At 48.6% G+C, this 12,294-nt stretch overlaps 1 protein-coding gene across 2 annotated transcripts; it reads left to right on the top strand.

The window, feature by feature from the left end:
* Positions 1-218: 218 nt before the first annotated feature.
* Positions 219-10,461, top strand: NAGK (N-acetylglucosamine kinase). 2 transcript variants are annotated; one of them, XM_023515267.1, is made up of 11 exons: positions 331-349; positions 904-957; positions 2,206-2,290; positions 2,445-2,543; positions 3,339-3,480; positions 4,298-4,408; positions 5,327-5,439; positions 7,405-7,492; positions 8,439-8,536; positions 9,042-9,120; positions 10,150-10,461. In XM_023515267.1, exons 4-11 carry the CDS (start codon positions 2,484-2,486, stop codon positions 10,338-10,340), a joined length of 882 nt encoding a protein of 293 aa, XP_023371035.1. In that variant the 5' UTR covers positions 331-349; positions 904-957; positions 2,206-2,290; positions 2,445-2,483; the 3' UTR covers positions 10,341-10,461. The 2 variants fall into 2 exon arrangements, with proteins under 2 accessions (XP_003793477.1, XP_023371035.1); XM_003793429.3 differs by lacking the exon at positions 904-957 and having other exon boundaries at positions 219-349.
* The last annotated feature ends 1,833 nt before the right edge of the window (positions 10,462-12,294 follow it).

The following is a 12,294-nucleotide window of genomic DNA, read 5'->3' as shown; positions in this document are numbered from 1 at the left end:
GGCAGTGAAGAGTTCAGAGGGTCCAACCCCAACATCCCTTTCTGGTTCCCCCGCTTGGGAAGCAGGCTCGCGGTGGGGAGGGGCCGAGCGGGGTCGGGAGGAGCCGGTGCGGACCCCACTCACCCAGCCCAGAGGTGACTCTGCGCCCTGGCCATCCTGGGACTAGTGAAGGTCACGTGCCACGTCCGGAGCACGCGCAGTAGAAGTCAGCAGTACAGGCCGAGCGGTCACGAGACACGGGGCGGTGCCGAGCAGGCTAGAGGGAAGCAGCTGTGGAGAGTGAAGCAAACGGCGGGATCCGCGGCAGCAGTGGCAGTAGTATGGCTGCGCTCTACGGGGGAGTAGAGGGGTGAGTGCGGACCCGGAAGGATCCTGGGAGGGGCCCCCTGGGGCATCCCAGGCCTGAAGGTGGGGTGGAAGGATGTGGCCAGGCTGGCAAGCTGGTGGCATCACGCCTCAGAGTCCTGCCACTTTGGAATTTGGGGCTTGGAGGCCCTGCAGAGGAGAGGCGTGTGCACGCTCCGAAGCACCCTTGTGCTCGCCGCTGTTACGCTTGCAGAGGCTCAGAGCGTGCTACTGCCGCACCCCGGGGGGTGGGTGTGTCTTTTGTGTTTCACGGTGGAACCACGCCCCTTTCACGAACGACTAACTCCGCAGAAGCAAACTCTTTTTCTCCTCTCCTCACCCCGGGGAGAGATTTCCAGAACTGATGTCAGGTATGAAGTTGCTAGTGGGGAGTGGGAGAGGGGCGTAAGCTGGGACGCAGGTCTTTGCAGGGAGTGTCTGGGAGATGGAGCAGCTCCGACCCAGAATACCAGCTTGTCCTGAAGCCTCAAATTCCTCCATTCCTGCTTCTCACACTGGATTGAACCCTCTGTTCTTGAATTTTTCCCCGCTCCGAAGCTTGTAATAGCTCTGCGTCTGGATATGACAGTGGGCAAGATGAAGCTGAACAAGGTGATCACCAAGTCCCTGCCAGTAACAACTTTTGTGAACCTTGGTGTGTCAAATCAGGGTGGCTGTACCCTCAGGGCAGGGTACCTTGGAATCTGAGATTGGATTCACTCCTCTGGCAGCCACATCCTATGCTGACTCACAGACCCCCATAGTCTTTTCAAACGAACTCATTGATCTCCCCCATGCTATATCCATATCCCTTTAAAAAATAGACTAGGTATAGGACTTTGCATTCTTCCTTGTTACAGTCATCTGTAAGATATGACCCACTTTTCAGTTTGTCAAGAGATTCTTTTTGGATGTTGAGTCTGCCACCTCGTGCATTAACTGTCCCTTCAAACATCATGTCATCTTTGAGTTTGATCAGCAGGTCTTCAGTTTCCTCTTCTGCCATTCCTAAACGTAATCAATAAAGAAACATACATCCCACCATCACATTTCTCCCCCTAATCTACCATGTCCCCCACTAACCACCATTTGAGAGTTAGTTGCTTATATGTAAGCTCTCCCTGCCATGTAAGCATTTCTCACAAGGGTGTCTTGAAGGCCTAGGCAGCTTTGGCCATTGTGAGATAAGCAGAAAGATGTACCATTCTCATTTAGCAGTGGTTTACTGAGTGTTGCCTGTGCCAGGCCCTGTGCTCATTTTGAGGACAGATAAATGATCCATTGCACACATAGTCTAGTGAAAGGCAGACACAAAACAATTGGGCTCACTCTTACTGTAGGGGAGTCTTTTTTTTTTTTTGAGACAGAGCCTCAAGCTATCTCCCTGGGTAGAGTGTTGTGGCATCACAGCTCAAAGCAACCTCCAACTCCTGGGGTCCAGCGAGTCTCCTGCCTCAGCCTCCCAAGTAGCTGAGACCATAGGCGCCCGCCACAATGCCCCGCTATTTTTTGGTTGCAGCCATCATTGTTGTTTAGGCAGGCCCGAGCTGGATTCGAACCCGCCACCTTAGGTGTATGTGGCTGGCACATTAGCCACTTGAGCCACAGGCGCCAAGCCACTGTAGGGGAGTCTTAATAGCTTTGGAGGCATTGTGAAGGCTTAACTAATGGAGCCTTAACTAATTGGGGGGGGGGGCTAGGCCATGCATTAGAAAAGGTTTCAAGGACTAGGTGATATATGAGGAGGGTATTGCAGAATAGGGAAGACATCCCCAAGGGAAGAAGGAGAACTGTGTTTCAGTTAAAGAGCACAGCAAACACCAAACCACAGAGGACTGACTGCCCTCTTGTGTTCTGTAGGGGAGGCACACAATCCAAGGTCCTTTTACTCTCGGAGGATGGACAGATCCTGGCAGAAGCAGATGGACTGAGCACCAACCACTGGGTAAAAGCTACACTAAGGGGACCAGAGGTCTTGGTTCTGATCCTGTTCTCTGTCACTCCTGTTGAGGTGGTGGCTGGGGCTCATAGGACAGCTGGTAGGGGCCAAACAGGTCCTGTAAGCTTTTGTAACTCCTCCTTCCCTTGATTGGGGCCAGCTGATCGGGAAAGACAAGTGTGTGGAGCGGATCAATGAAATGGTGCACAAGGCCAAACGGAAAGCAGGGGTGGATCCTCTGGTACCTCTACGAAGCTTGGTGAGTCTGGGATAGAACCTGGGAGTTGAACCATAAGCAACACTGGAGAATGGTAGCCAAGTTTGGATGATCTTGGTATCAAAACTCTCATAATCTCACCCACTTTATTGGCTTCAGTTGTAACCTACAAGCCACAAATGTGTTGGAAGAGTACAGGGCTTTGCAGAGGTACTGAGACCCTGGTTTGAATCCCAGCTTTGCCACTTAACATCTGTGTGACCCTAAATAGGTTACTTTCTGTCTCTAAGCCTCAGTTCTCATTTGGAAAATGTTAGTAGTAGTAGCTACTTCAGAGTTGTTGGGAAAGTAAAATGATATGGTCTATCTCCACAAGGTTATTAACAGAGCTGACCGATATGCATTTATTAAATGTTAGCTATTGTTATTTCCAACTCAAATCTTCCAAGTTGGTGTCGCTCTGGTTACTCCCCGGACATACCAGTGAGATGCTCTGCAGTCATAGCCAGACACCAAGCACTCCAAACTAAGCTTCTCTCTTCATCTCCCTGTCTCCCCTCACCTCACTCCTCTGCCTGGTCTTTTGTTGAGAGCTCTACTGTCCTCCCAAGTTCCAAGCCTGGTACTTGAATCGCATCTTACTCTGTTTATCCCTAGTCCCAGTTCTTGCAGGCACAGCCTTCTGAGGGGCCCTTGTGTGGGGTGGCAGGAGAACTGGGGCTGAATGAGTAGGACATGGCCAGGTGTGGAGAGTAGGAGTCAGACAGCAAGAGGGGAGGGGCTGAGTAGAGCTGGGTCCAGGGCTCTGCATGCTGGCTCACCTCCCGCATGGCATAGGGCCTATCCCTGAGCGGTGGGGATCAGGAGGATGCGGTGAGGATCCTGATGGAGGAGCTGAGGGACCGATTTCCCTACCTGAGTGAAAGCTACCTAATCACCACTGATGCCGCCGGCTCCATCGCCACAGCTACGCCGGATGGTGAGGAGGTGGAGGGAGGGATAAGACTGAGAACTGGTTTTCTTGGGAAAGCCCCTTGGCTGTAGCTGGTAAAACTTACCTTGCAGATATCTGGAAGGCAGCCTCTGTCATATGCCCCTTGACTTGCCTTTCATTAGTTTACATTCCTGCCAGAGCAAGGACCAGGCAGAAGGAGGGAGGGCAGCAAAGGTGTCTTAATGGGAAGTGAGGAGTGGAGTCAAACATGGGACTCCACTGCAGAACAGGGAGCTCCTGGGGGCAATGCAGTGATGCGGGCGGCAGAGGGGAGCTGTGAGTACGGAGGAGAGAAATCTCTGTGATAGTGTAAAGATGTTGGCGTCACAGGATTGGCATTTGAATTCCAGCTCCTCTTTTGACAGCTGTACTATCTTGGAGAAATTATGGAACTCTCTTGAGTTCCCATTTCCTCATCTGTGACATGGGGGCAATTGTATTTGTAAGGTAGTTTAGGGTATTGAACGAGTATCAGTTCCTGGCACACAGGAGGTTCTTAGTAACGCAGGTAGTCCCTTGAAGACTGGCTAGACAAGGAGGTGCAGAAGACTGGCTAGATAAGGAGGTGCAGACTTGTGTTCCTCTTTATCCTCCAGAGAAGGGCGCTATGTGATTGGTGTTTCTCTGAGACCCTGTCCCTCACCGTCAGGTGGGAAACTAGCTGGGCTCAGTTTTCTCCTCTGTGAGACTGAGTGGTGATCCCTTTGCCTGGGGTTGGTTTCTGTCCTGTCTTTCCACAGTTGGAAGTTATTTCTCTGTGCAAGGCCTTGGCCACATTAAGCCACCCATGTCCTTTCCCCAGGTGGGATCGTGCTCATCTCTGGAACAGGCTCCACCTGCAGGCTCATCAACCCTGATGGCTCTGAGCGTGGATGTGGCGGCTGGGGCCATATGATGGGAGACGAAGGCTCAGGTGACCTCACACTGACTGGGCCTGGTTCAGGGTCCTGGACCTCCCCTTCCTTCAGCTCCCCATTTTCCTCTCCCTGCCCTTGGCCTGCTTTCTGGAGATCTCTGGGGATAGCTTCTGAACCTGACTAATCCAAGCTTAGCATGATGTCTGGAAGATAATAGAGAGGCAAATGCCAGACCTACTGTTGCCCTTGTACTTCAGCTGTGACTTGCACCTGGGATTCAGACTTTTGGAGTCTTTAGGAGTTAAAACTCTGTGGGTTAAGTCCATAGCTGCCAGGAGATGCCATTCTGGTCTGCTAGAGGGAAAGGGCTGCAGATGCTACTCCTACTGCCTCTTTGTACATTTTCATAGGGGCCTTGGGTTCCAGCTCATAGCATTGACTCCAGTGGCATTAGTGATGATTGACTTTATCTTATCTTTGAGTGGCAGCTAGTGTGACACAGCCTCACCTATTCTGTTTTCCCCCTCTAGCTTTCCTTTACATTGGTTAATCAGATACAGTTTGGTTAGAGGCACCCCTCCCTCCATGCTGGGAATCAGGAAACTTCTTTTTTTTAATAAGAGACAGAGTCTCTCGCCCTTGGTAGAGTGATATGGCATCATAGCTCTCAGCAACCTCCAACTCCTGGGCTTAAGTGATTCTCTTGCCTCAGCCTCCCGAGTAGCTGGGACTACAGGTGCCCACCAGAATGCCTGGCTATTTTTTTTGTTGCAGTTTGGCCGGGGCCGGGTTTGAACCCTCCATCCTTGGTATATGGGGCCAGCACCCTACCCACTGAGCAACAGGTGCCACTCAGGAAACTTAATTTGCTATAAAACACTAATAGAGTATTTACCTTGTGTAGGTCTGAGCTTCCTTCCTGGTGAGCTCATGGAGATTGTTCCCATGTTCTTAGTCCTCTTTGCTCTCTGCAGCTTACTGGATTGCACACAAAGCAGTGAAAATCGTCTTTGACTCCATTGACAACCTAGAGGTGGCTCCTCATGATATTGGCTATGTCAAGCAGGCCATGTTCAACTATTTCCAGGTATGTCCCTACCCTCTGTCAACACACACACCTTGGATAGGACAGTGAGAAATTTGGAGCAGAAGTAGATGTAGGGGAGGGACTGGGTGGACCAGAGGGAAGTCAGGGTGCATTGTGGATCAAAGCTGCAGGTGGAGAAGTTGTAGGTGAGAACAAAATTCAGAATGACAAAGATAATACATTCCAGGAAGGTGACAGGAGGAGAAGGGGTAGTCTGGAGACAGAGGGGTAGTCAGACTTCATTCTTGGGTAGTTAGAACATGCTGGGAAGTGAAAATAGTTGGCTTTCTAGTCTAGAATAAAAAATGCAGGGTAAGGTCAGGGCACAGAGGCAGCAGGCAGAATCTGAACAAGTGCCTTAGATGGAGAGCTGCCTCTGACTTGTATGGGTCATGAGAGCCCATTAAGAGATGGGCTGGGAGAGATCTGGGGAGTTGCAGTCTTCTGCTCAGGGTATTGGGGATTGAATCCTTGTCTGTGCTGTGCTCATTTGTGGTGAGCTAGGAAACAGCTGCCTTTAACAGAACCTGAAGTAAAGGGTGGGAGAGGAGGTGGAAGGGAGAGGAAAGGCAGATACATTTTTTTGATAGATGTCAGTTAGTCTTTGGGGGTCAAGGAAGGAGATTAGAGATGCCGGAAAGTAGTACCTGTATTCTCAGGGCTGAGAAATTGGTGGTTAAAGAGGAACTTTGGCCTGGGCCAAGGTGAGGAATAGCAGGGGCCAGGGAGAGAAATCACTTCTAGAGCAGTTGCTGTAAGAAGTGGAGTTAAGCTGTCCAGACTCAGCCACCTGGTTCTAAACTCTGCTTCTATGTCTACTGCTCTTCTCTATCCTTTAGTCATTCTTAAAAAGTTACAAAGGCTGGGCATGGTGGCTCACGCCTGTAATCCCAGCATTCTAAGAGGCTGAGGCGGGTAGATTACCTGAGCTGAGGAGTTTGAGACTAGCCCCCGAGCAAGACCCTGTCTCTACTAAAAATAGAAAAACTGAGGCAAGAGGATCACTTGAGCCTGAGAGTGGGAGGTTGCTATGAGCTAGGATGATGCCATGGTGCTCTACCCACAGTGACAGCTTGAGACTCTGTCTCAAAAAAAAAAAAAAAAAAAAAAAAATTAGCAGGAAGGCTTGGTGCCTGTGGCTCAAGTGGCTAAGGCGCCAGCCACGTGCACCCAAGGTGGCGGGTTTGAATGTAGCCCAGCCCACCAAACAACAATGAGGACTGCAACCAAAAAATAGCCAGGCGTTGTGGCGGGCGCCTGTGGTCCCAGCTACTCAGAAGGCTGAGACAAGAGACTCGCTTGAGCCCAGGCGTTGGAGGTTGCTGTGAGCTGTGATGCCACGGCACTCTACCCAGGGGGACAGCTTGGGGCTCCTGTCAAAAAAAAAAAAAAAAGTTGTTACAAAGATGAAATCAAATGACATATGAAATGCTTAGTATATTGCCATTCCATTTATGAAAATGTATTGTGGGGAAGTATTGGTTCCTCGGGTGTTAAACGTGGGTAAGTTTGTTGGGGTGGAAGAAGGATCTTTTGTGTTCAGTTAAGTTTGAGAGAAATGTGAATTTCTTGGTGGCAGGACTTCTCAGAACTGTTAGTTTGCCAATGTGCATTGTGACTCTTTGAGAGAGAGTTATGGTATGTAATATTCCTTAGATTTCCTTGACCAAAGAAATGTTTTCAAGAAATTTCAAGGAACTAAATAGTATACTTTGGTGAACACAGATTTGTTTCTGTGCTGCCTTCTGACTAATCTGGAAGAAGCAATGAAGTTCATTGTTGGGGAAGACAAAGAACTTTTCTCAAATGGGAAATCTCAAATCTTTGTACTTTCTGGAGCTAAAAAGACCCCAAAATCTATTCTAGCTTTTTAGATAGTAGAGACATTAGGAAGTCCACTTGGGTAAGAGATGGGGGATTTTATTTTGCTTCTGTTGACTGTCTTGTGCCCTTTCTGTCTGTTAGGTGCCAGATCGTCTGGGAATACTCACTCACCTGTATAGAGACTTTGATAAATGCAGATTTGCTGGGTTTTGCCGAAAAATTGCAGAAGGTACTGGTGGTGGGGCAGGGTTTTATCTGGCCTTGTTCCCCAGTTGGGGGTGGGGTGGGGTCCAAATGGACCTGGACACCTATTTCCCTCTCTTTTCTCCAAGTGACCTCAGTTCTCTGCCACCACTGTTCTTGGTGCTGGTGGGCCTTGGAGACAGAGGAGTGTGTGGGTTTTGATGACAGTTGTTTTGTATTATCTGTATTTCTCTCCTTAGCATCAGTCATGGCTTATATAGGCGTTATGCCTGTTTCTGAGAAATTTATGAAGTAGTTGTCTTTTGGACAAACCTGTAACTTTTTTTTACTCTAATCATACTCAGAGAACTAGTGGATTATAGAAAGATTGGGCAGAGTTTGTTGGGTGTCAAGAGAACCTGAACATAGAGCTTGTGTGTCTACACGCTGCTCGCTCATTCTCTGTGGTATGTTAAAGTCCATACCATACCGTCTTAATTTGGATTGCTGAGCCCTCAGGACTTCTTCCCAGGGCTCTCTTAGATACTGCTGGACGGAGGTCTCTCCAGAAGAGCCAGGAAGGGGCCAACCAGCAGCAGACTGGTGGAGGTGGGTGGGGGGCACTGACAGGAATACTAGCCAGCTGCTCAGACAGGGTCCTTGTTCCCCAGAGCTGAGAGACTGGTAGGGACAGACTCATGGTAACTCAGTATAAGCTGGAGCACAAACCAGGTGCCAGCATGCTCCTCTAGAGGGGTGCCTTCCCAGTGTCTGAATGAGCCACCTCTGGACAGGGCACCCTCCCAGAGGGCATGAGGGGGAGGGGGCAGTGGAAGCGTGCTCAGCCACATGCCAGGGGCAGGCATCTATCCTTAGACTCCTGCTGTTATAGGTGCTTCTGTGCTTGCTGTGTTGCAACAGAGAGGAAGGGGATAAGCCAGGGAGATAAGTACCTCCCCAGATACTCACCAGTTCCTTTCCTCCTACCCCAGGTGCTCAGCAGGGGGACCCTCTTTCCCGTTATATCTTCATGAAGGCTGGGGAAGTGCTGGGCAGACACGTTGTAGCAGTGTTGCCTGAGATTGACCCGGTGAGTTGAGGTGGGAAATGATGGTGGGGAGCTGCCACCTTCAGAAAGAAAGGGACAAGTTTGGTCCTTTCTCATGAGGGATGGGACTGCTCCATCAAACCTGGTGAAAGTTGAATCCTATCAAATATTCTGCAGAATGTCTATAACAAGCAAGTTCTTTAAGTGCCTCCCTCAGTGACTGCTGTAATTTGCATTCATATGTAGTAAATTGGTTTGATGTGTGTGGTGTGCTGTGTCCTCTCAGTCATTTTCCTGTCCAGTTCCCTCCCTCCATTCCTTCCTTTCTATTGTTGCTTAACTCTTTTTCCTTTCTCTTCTCTCCCTTGCCTTTATGCGTTCCTATTTTCCTCCATTTTATTTTTTTCTTTTCTTGAGTTCGCCTTCTTCTGGTTCTTGGTTGAAAGGAGAGTAACTGGGATGGGTTGGTTGGTCTGAGGAAAATACCTTCTTCAGCACTAAAGAGGCTTGGTCAACCCCCAGCATCCATTTTTTATTCTATGCCCAGGTCTTGTTCCAAGGGGTGATGGGCCTCCCCATCCTGTGTGTGGGCTCTGTGTGGAAGAGCTGGGAGCTATTGAAGGAAGGTGAGTGTGGGGTGAGGGGAGGAGGGGAGGGTAAGGGCAGAGGACGGGCTGGAAGGGAGGTGGCCCAGGACAGCTTCTTGCCCTGGAGAGAACTTGGAACCTGGGCCCTGGGGCCTGGACAAGCCATGCTGCCTCTGGCTAAGTCCCCCACCCTCGGCTCTGCCTGTGAGCCCTTTTATTATGTCTCATCCAGCTTCCTTGAGCTCTTGAAAAGATGTTATATTCTACATGGTTTATTAAATAAATAATGGCCACTTAAAAAAAGTTAATTGAGGGGGGCGGCACCTGTGGCTCAAAGGAGTAAGGCACCAGTCCCATATGACGGAGGTGGTGGGTTCAAACCCAGCCCCAGCCAAAAACTGCAAAAAAAAAAAAAAAAAAGTAGGCTGGGCACAGTGGCTCATGCCTGTAGTCCTAGCACTCTGGGAGGCTGAGGCGGCTGGATCAGTTGAGCTCATGAATTTGAGACCACCCTGAGCAAAAGGGAGACCCTGTCTCTATTAAAAATAGAAAAACAGACAAGAGGATTGCTTGAGCCCAACAGTTGGAAGATGCTGTGAGCTTTGACGCCATGGCAGTCTACCCAGGGTGATAGCTTGAGACTCTGTCTCAAAAAAAAAAAGTTAAAGACAAATCTAATTTAAAATCACAGCACTGACGAGCATGTGATAACTTATGGTGACAACCCAAATCAGGATAATCCCAACCAGAAGGAAAGAAACATGACTTCTCAGTCCTGGCAGTCTTACCTCGGACAGCTGTATGGTTTCCATTAGACATCTGAAGTAGTCAAGCACCCCCATTGCCATTGGAACTGAGAGGAGGGCAGGCCTCTTGGGAGCTGCTAGTTCCAGCACCCACAGCTCTTACTGGGACCATGTGCCTTGGTGCACCTTGTATGCTTGTGACCTGGCGTGAGGGCTCCTCCAGCACCTCTGCAGGAGTGCTTTGGGGCCTTGGCATCTTCGTCCCCTCCTCCTCCCTGGCTGTTGGTCTCCTCTCATCTCTGTCCTTGTGTTATTCTTCCAGGTTTTCTTTTGGCGCTGACCCAGGGCAGAGAGATCCAGGCTCAGAACTTGTTCTCCAGCTTCACCCTGCTGAAGCTAAGGCACTCCTCTGCCCTGGGTGCAGCTAGCCTAGGGGCCAGGCACATCGGACACCTCCTCCCCATGGACTACAACGCCAATGCCATTGCCTTCTATTCCTATACCTTCTCCTAGGTGGGGCTGGCCCTCACCTCACCCATTCTCAGCCCAGTGGACATTGGGTGCTTGAAGAGAGGAGACTTTTTTCATTAAAAAACAAACAGAAGAAAATAAATGCACTTTACTCACTTCCCAACTGGATCGTGTTATCCAACACACTTGCTGTGTTCATCCCCAGTGCACCTGCCAGCAGGTATCCCAGTAAGCTAAGGAATAATGTTAGTCTAAGGTGCTTGGCCTGTGGGCCGTATCCACTCACCATGTGCTCAGGAAGATAATTTGTGTGTGTTACCTCCCCACCCATTACCATACATGAACACTGTGGCTGCCAGTTAACCTGTGACCTCAGTTTTCTTCTGTCATAGTGGGTAATGATTGCTACCCAACCATAGTCAGTGGAACTAAGTGCTCTTTATGCAAAACATCACCAGGAATAACCTTAGGCACATGTCTTCTCCTGAGACTCTCAGTAAGATTTAGGGAACAGGGTATAATTCTAGTTTGAGAAAATTTTTACCTCATGGGATTTGGTAATTGCAGGTAAGCAGGACACTTTGTAGTTTTTGTGAGAATGAATTCTTGAGAAGATGTGATTGCTGAGATCCAAGACCAACTAGGCACAGCTTAACTAGGTGGTCTGTCTACTCCTGACTACGCTAGTGCTCTGCTTACAGCATGACCCTGTACTTGTTGTGTGGCCCTGGGAATGAGGAACCTCAGTGAGAACAGACAGGATCCCTGTCCTGGACACTGGTTTAACCAGTGCAGACAAGTCTCGTCCTGTTACCCATGCTGCTGGGTGAAGGCTGAACATAGAATCTTAATCCACAGTGATTGCATCTGCAGGCATTAGAGTATATGCCATTAGAAGGCATGGGTCACATCCTGGACAACAGTTCTCAAACCTGCATGCATCAGTTATTCTAGAGTTTGTCTTAGAGTCAGAGTTCTGTTTTCTCCCTTCTCCCACCTTAAGGTGTCTGATGTAATAAGTTAAGGATGGGATGGGGAAATTTTCATTTCTAGTAAATAGTTTGAGTAATTTCTGCTGCAGAGGTCCAACATCTGTATGTGAGGGAGTTCTTCCTATAGCTTTTGAGTTCTGATTAGGCTTTTGAAGGGAGCTTGTGTACACTAGTTAGTTACCCAGGTCCTATGGCATTGTTCTTTCACAGTGTGGCATTCATCTAGAATAGAATGCAGTAGCTCTCTCCCCATCAATGCTAGCCCAATGCAGCAAGCTAGAGCTCTGAGTAAAAAGAATGAAAGCCAAGTTCCTCCTGGAAGAACAGCTAGCCATCTGCACATCCAGCCTAAACCACTGGGTCCAGCACACAGCAAGTCTCTATCACCTGGTAGGAAGCTTCCAAAGAGAAGGACAGAGCAGAAGTGCCTCTGCTGTATCCCATATTCCTATTGAGTTATTAATGAGTGGTGAGCTTAGAGTTGTTTTTTTTTTTTTTTAACTGCTCTCAGGATGAGGATCAATCAGTATTTTGGTGAAAAGAGTTTATAAATACAAAGACCTACTTACGTTCTTTAAGTGAGTTCACAAAAATCACTCTTCCTATGTCTAGATTCTACAGTTGTAATTGGACAGGGGAGGTTTTAGAACAGAGTGGGGAGCACATATTGATTTTTTTTTTCATCCTAGTACATAAGTGTTGGATAAAAGTTATTCAAGTTAGTTGAAAAAATAAAGGCAATATTTAAAACTATAAGGTCAGATGTGTTCCTAGTTCCTATGACATTAGATTTGAGAGGTTACTAATTACTTAGTAAGGCTCTATTACACAGGTTGCAGTATTGAAAATCATAAGTGCATTTTGATGAGTTTCTTTACCTTTAATTTAATTTTATTTTATTTTATTTTATTTTTTTTTTTTGAGACAGAGCCTCAAGCTGTCCCCCTGGGCAGAGTGCCATGGCATTACAGCTCACAGCAACCTCCAACTCCTGGGCTCAAGCG

This window comes from Otolemur garnettii, unplaced genomic scaffold (genome assembly GCF_000181295.1).
Source record: "Otolemur garnettii isolate 467f Iridium unplaced genomic scaffold, OtoGar3 scaffold00068, whole genome shotgun sequence".
In the NCBI taxonomy this organism is placed as follows: domain Eukaryota; kingdom Metazoa; phylum Chordata; class Mammalia; order Primates; family Galagidae; genus Otolemur; species Otolemur garnettii.
This window is presented reverse-complemented; position numbering and strand designations above follow the sequence as displayed.

What these genes read in the sequence shown, in the direction of transcription:
- NAGK (XM_003793429.3), top strand. Translation starts at nt 321, where the DNA reads ATGGCTGCGCTCTACGGGGGAGTAGAGGG. An exon ending in CGCCACAGCTACGCCGGATG is followed by an intron (nt 3,481 to 4,297) that starts GTGAGGAGGTGG and finishes TCCTTTCCCCAG; the next exon opens with GTGGGATCGTGCTCATCTCT. An exon ending in TTGCCGAAAAATTGCAGAAG is followed by an intron (nt 7,493 to 8,438) that starts GTACTGGTGGTG and finishes CTCCTACCCCAG; the next exon opens with GTGCTCAGCAGGGGGACCCT.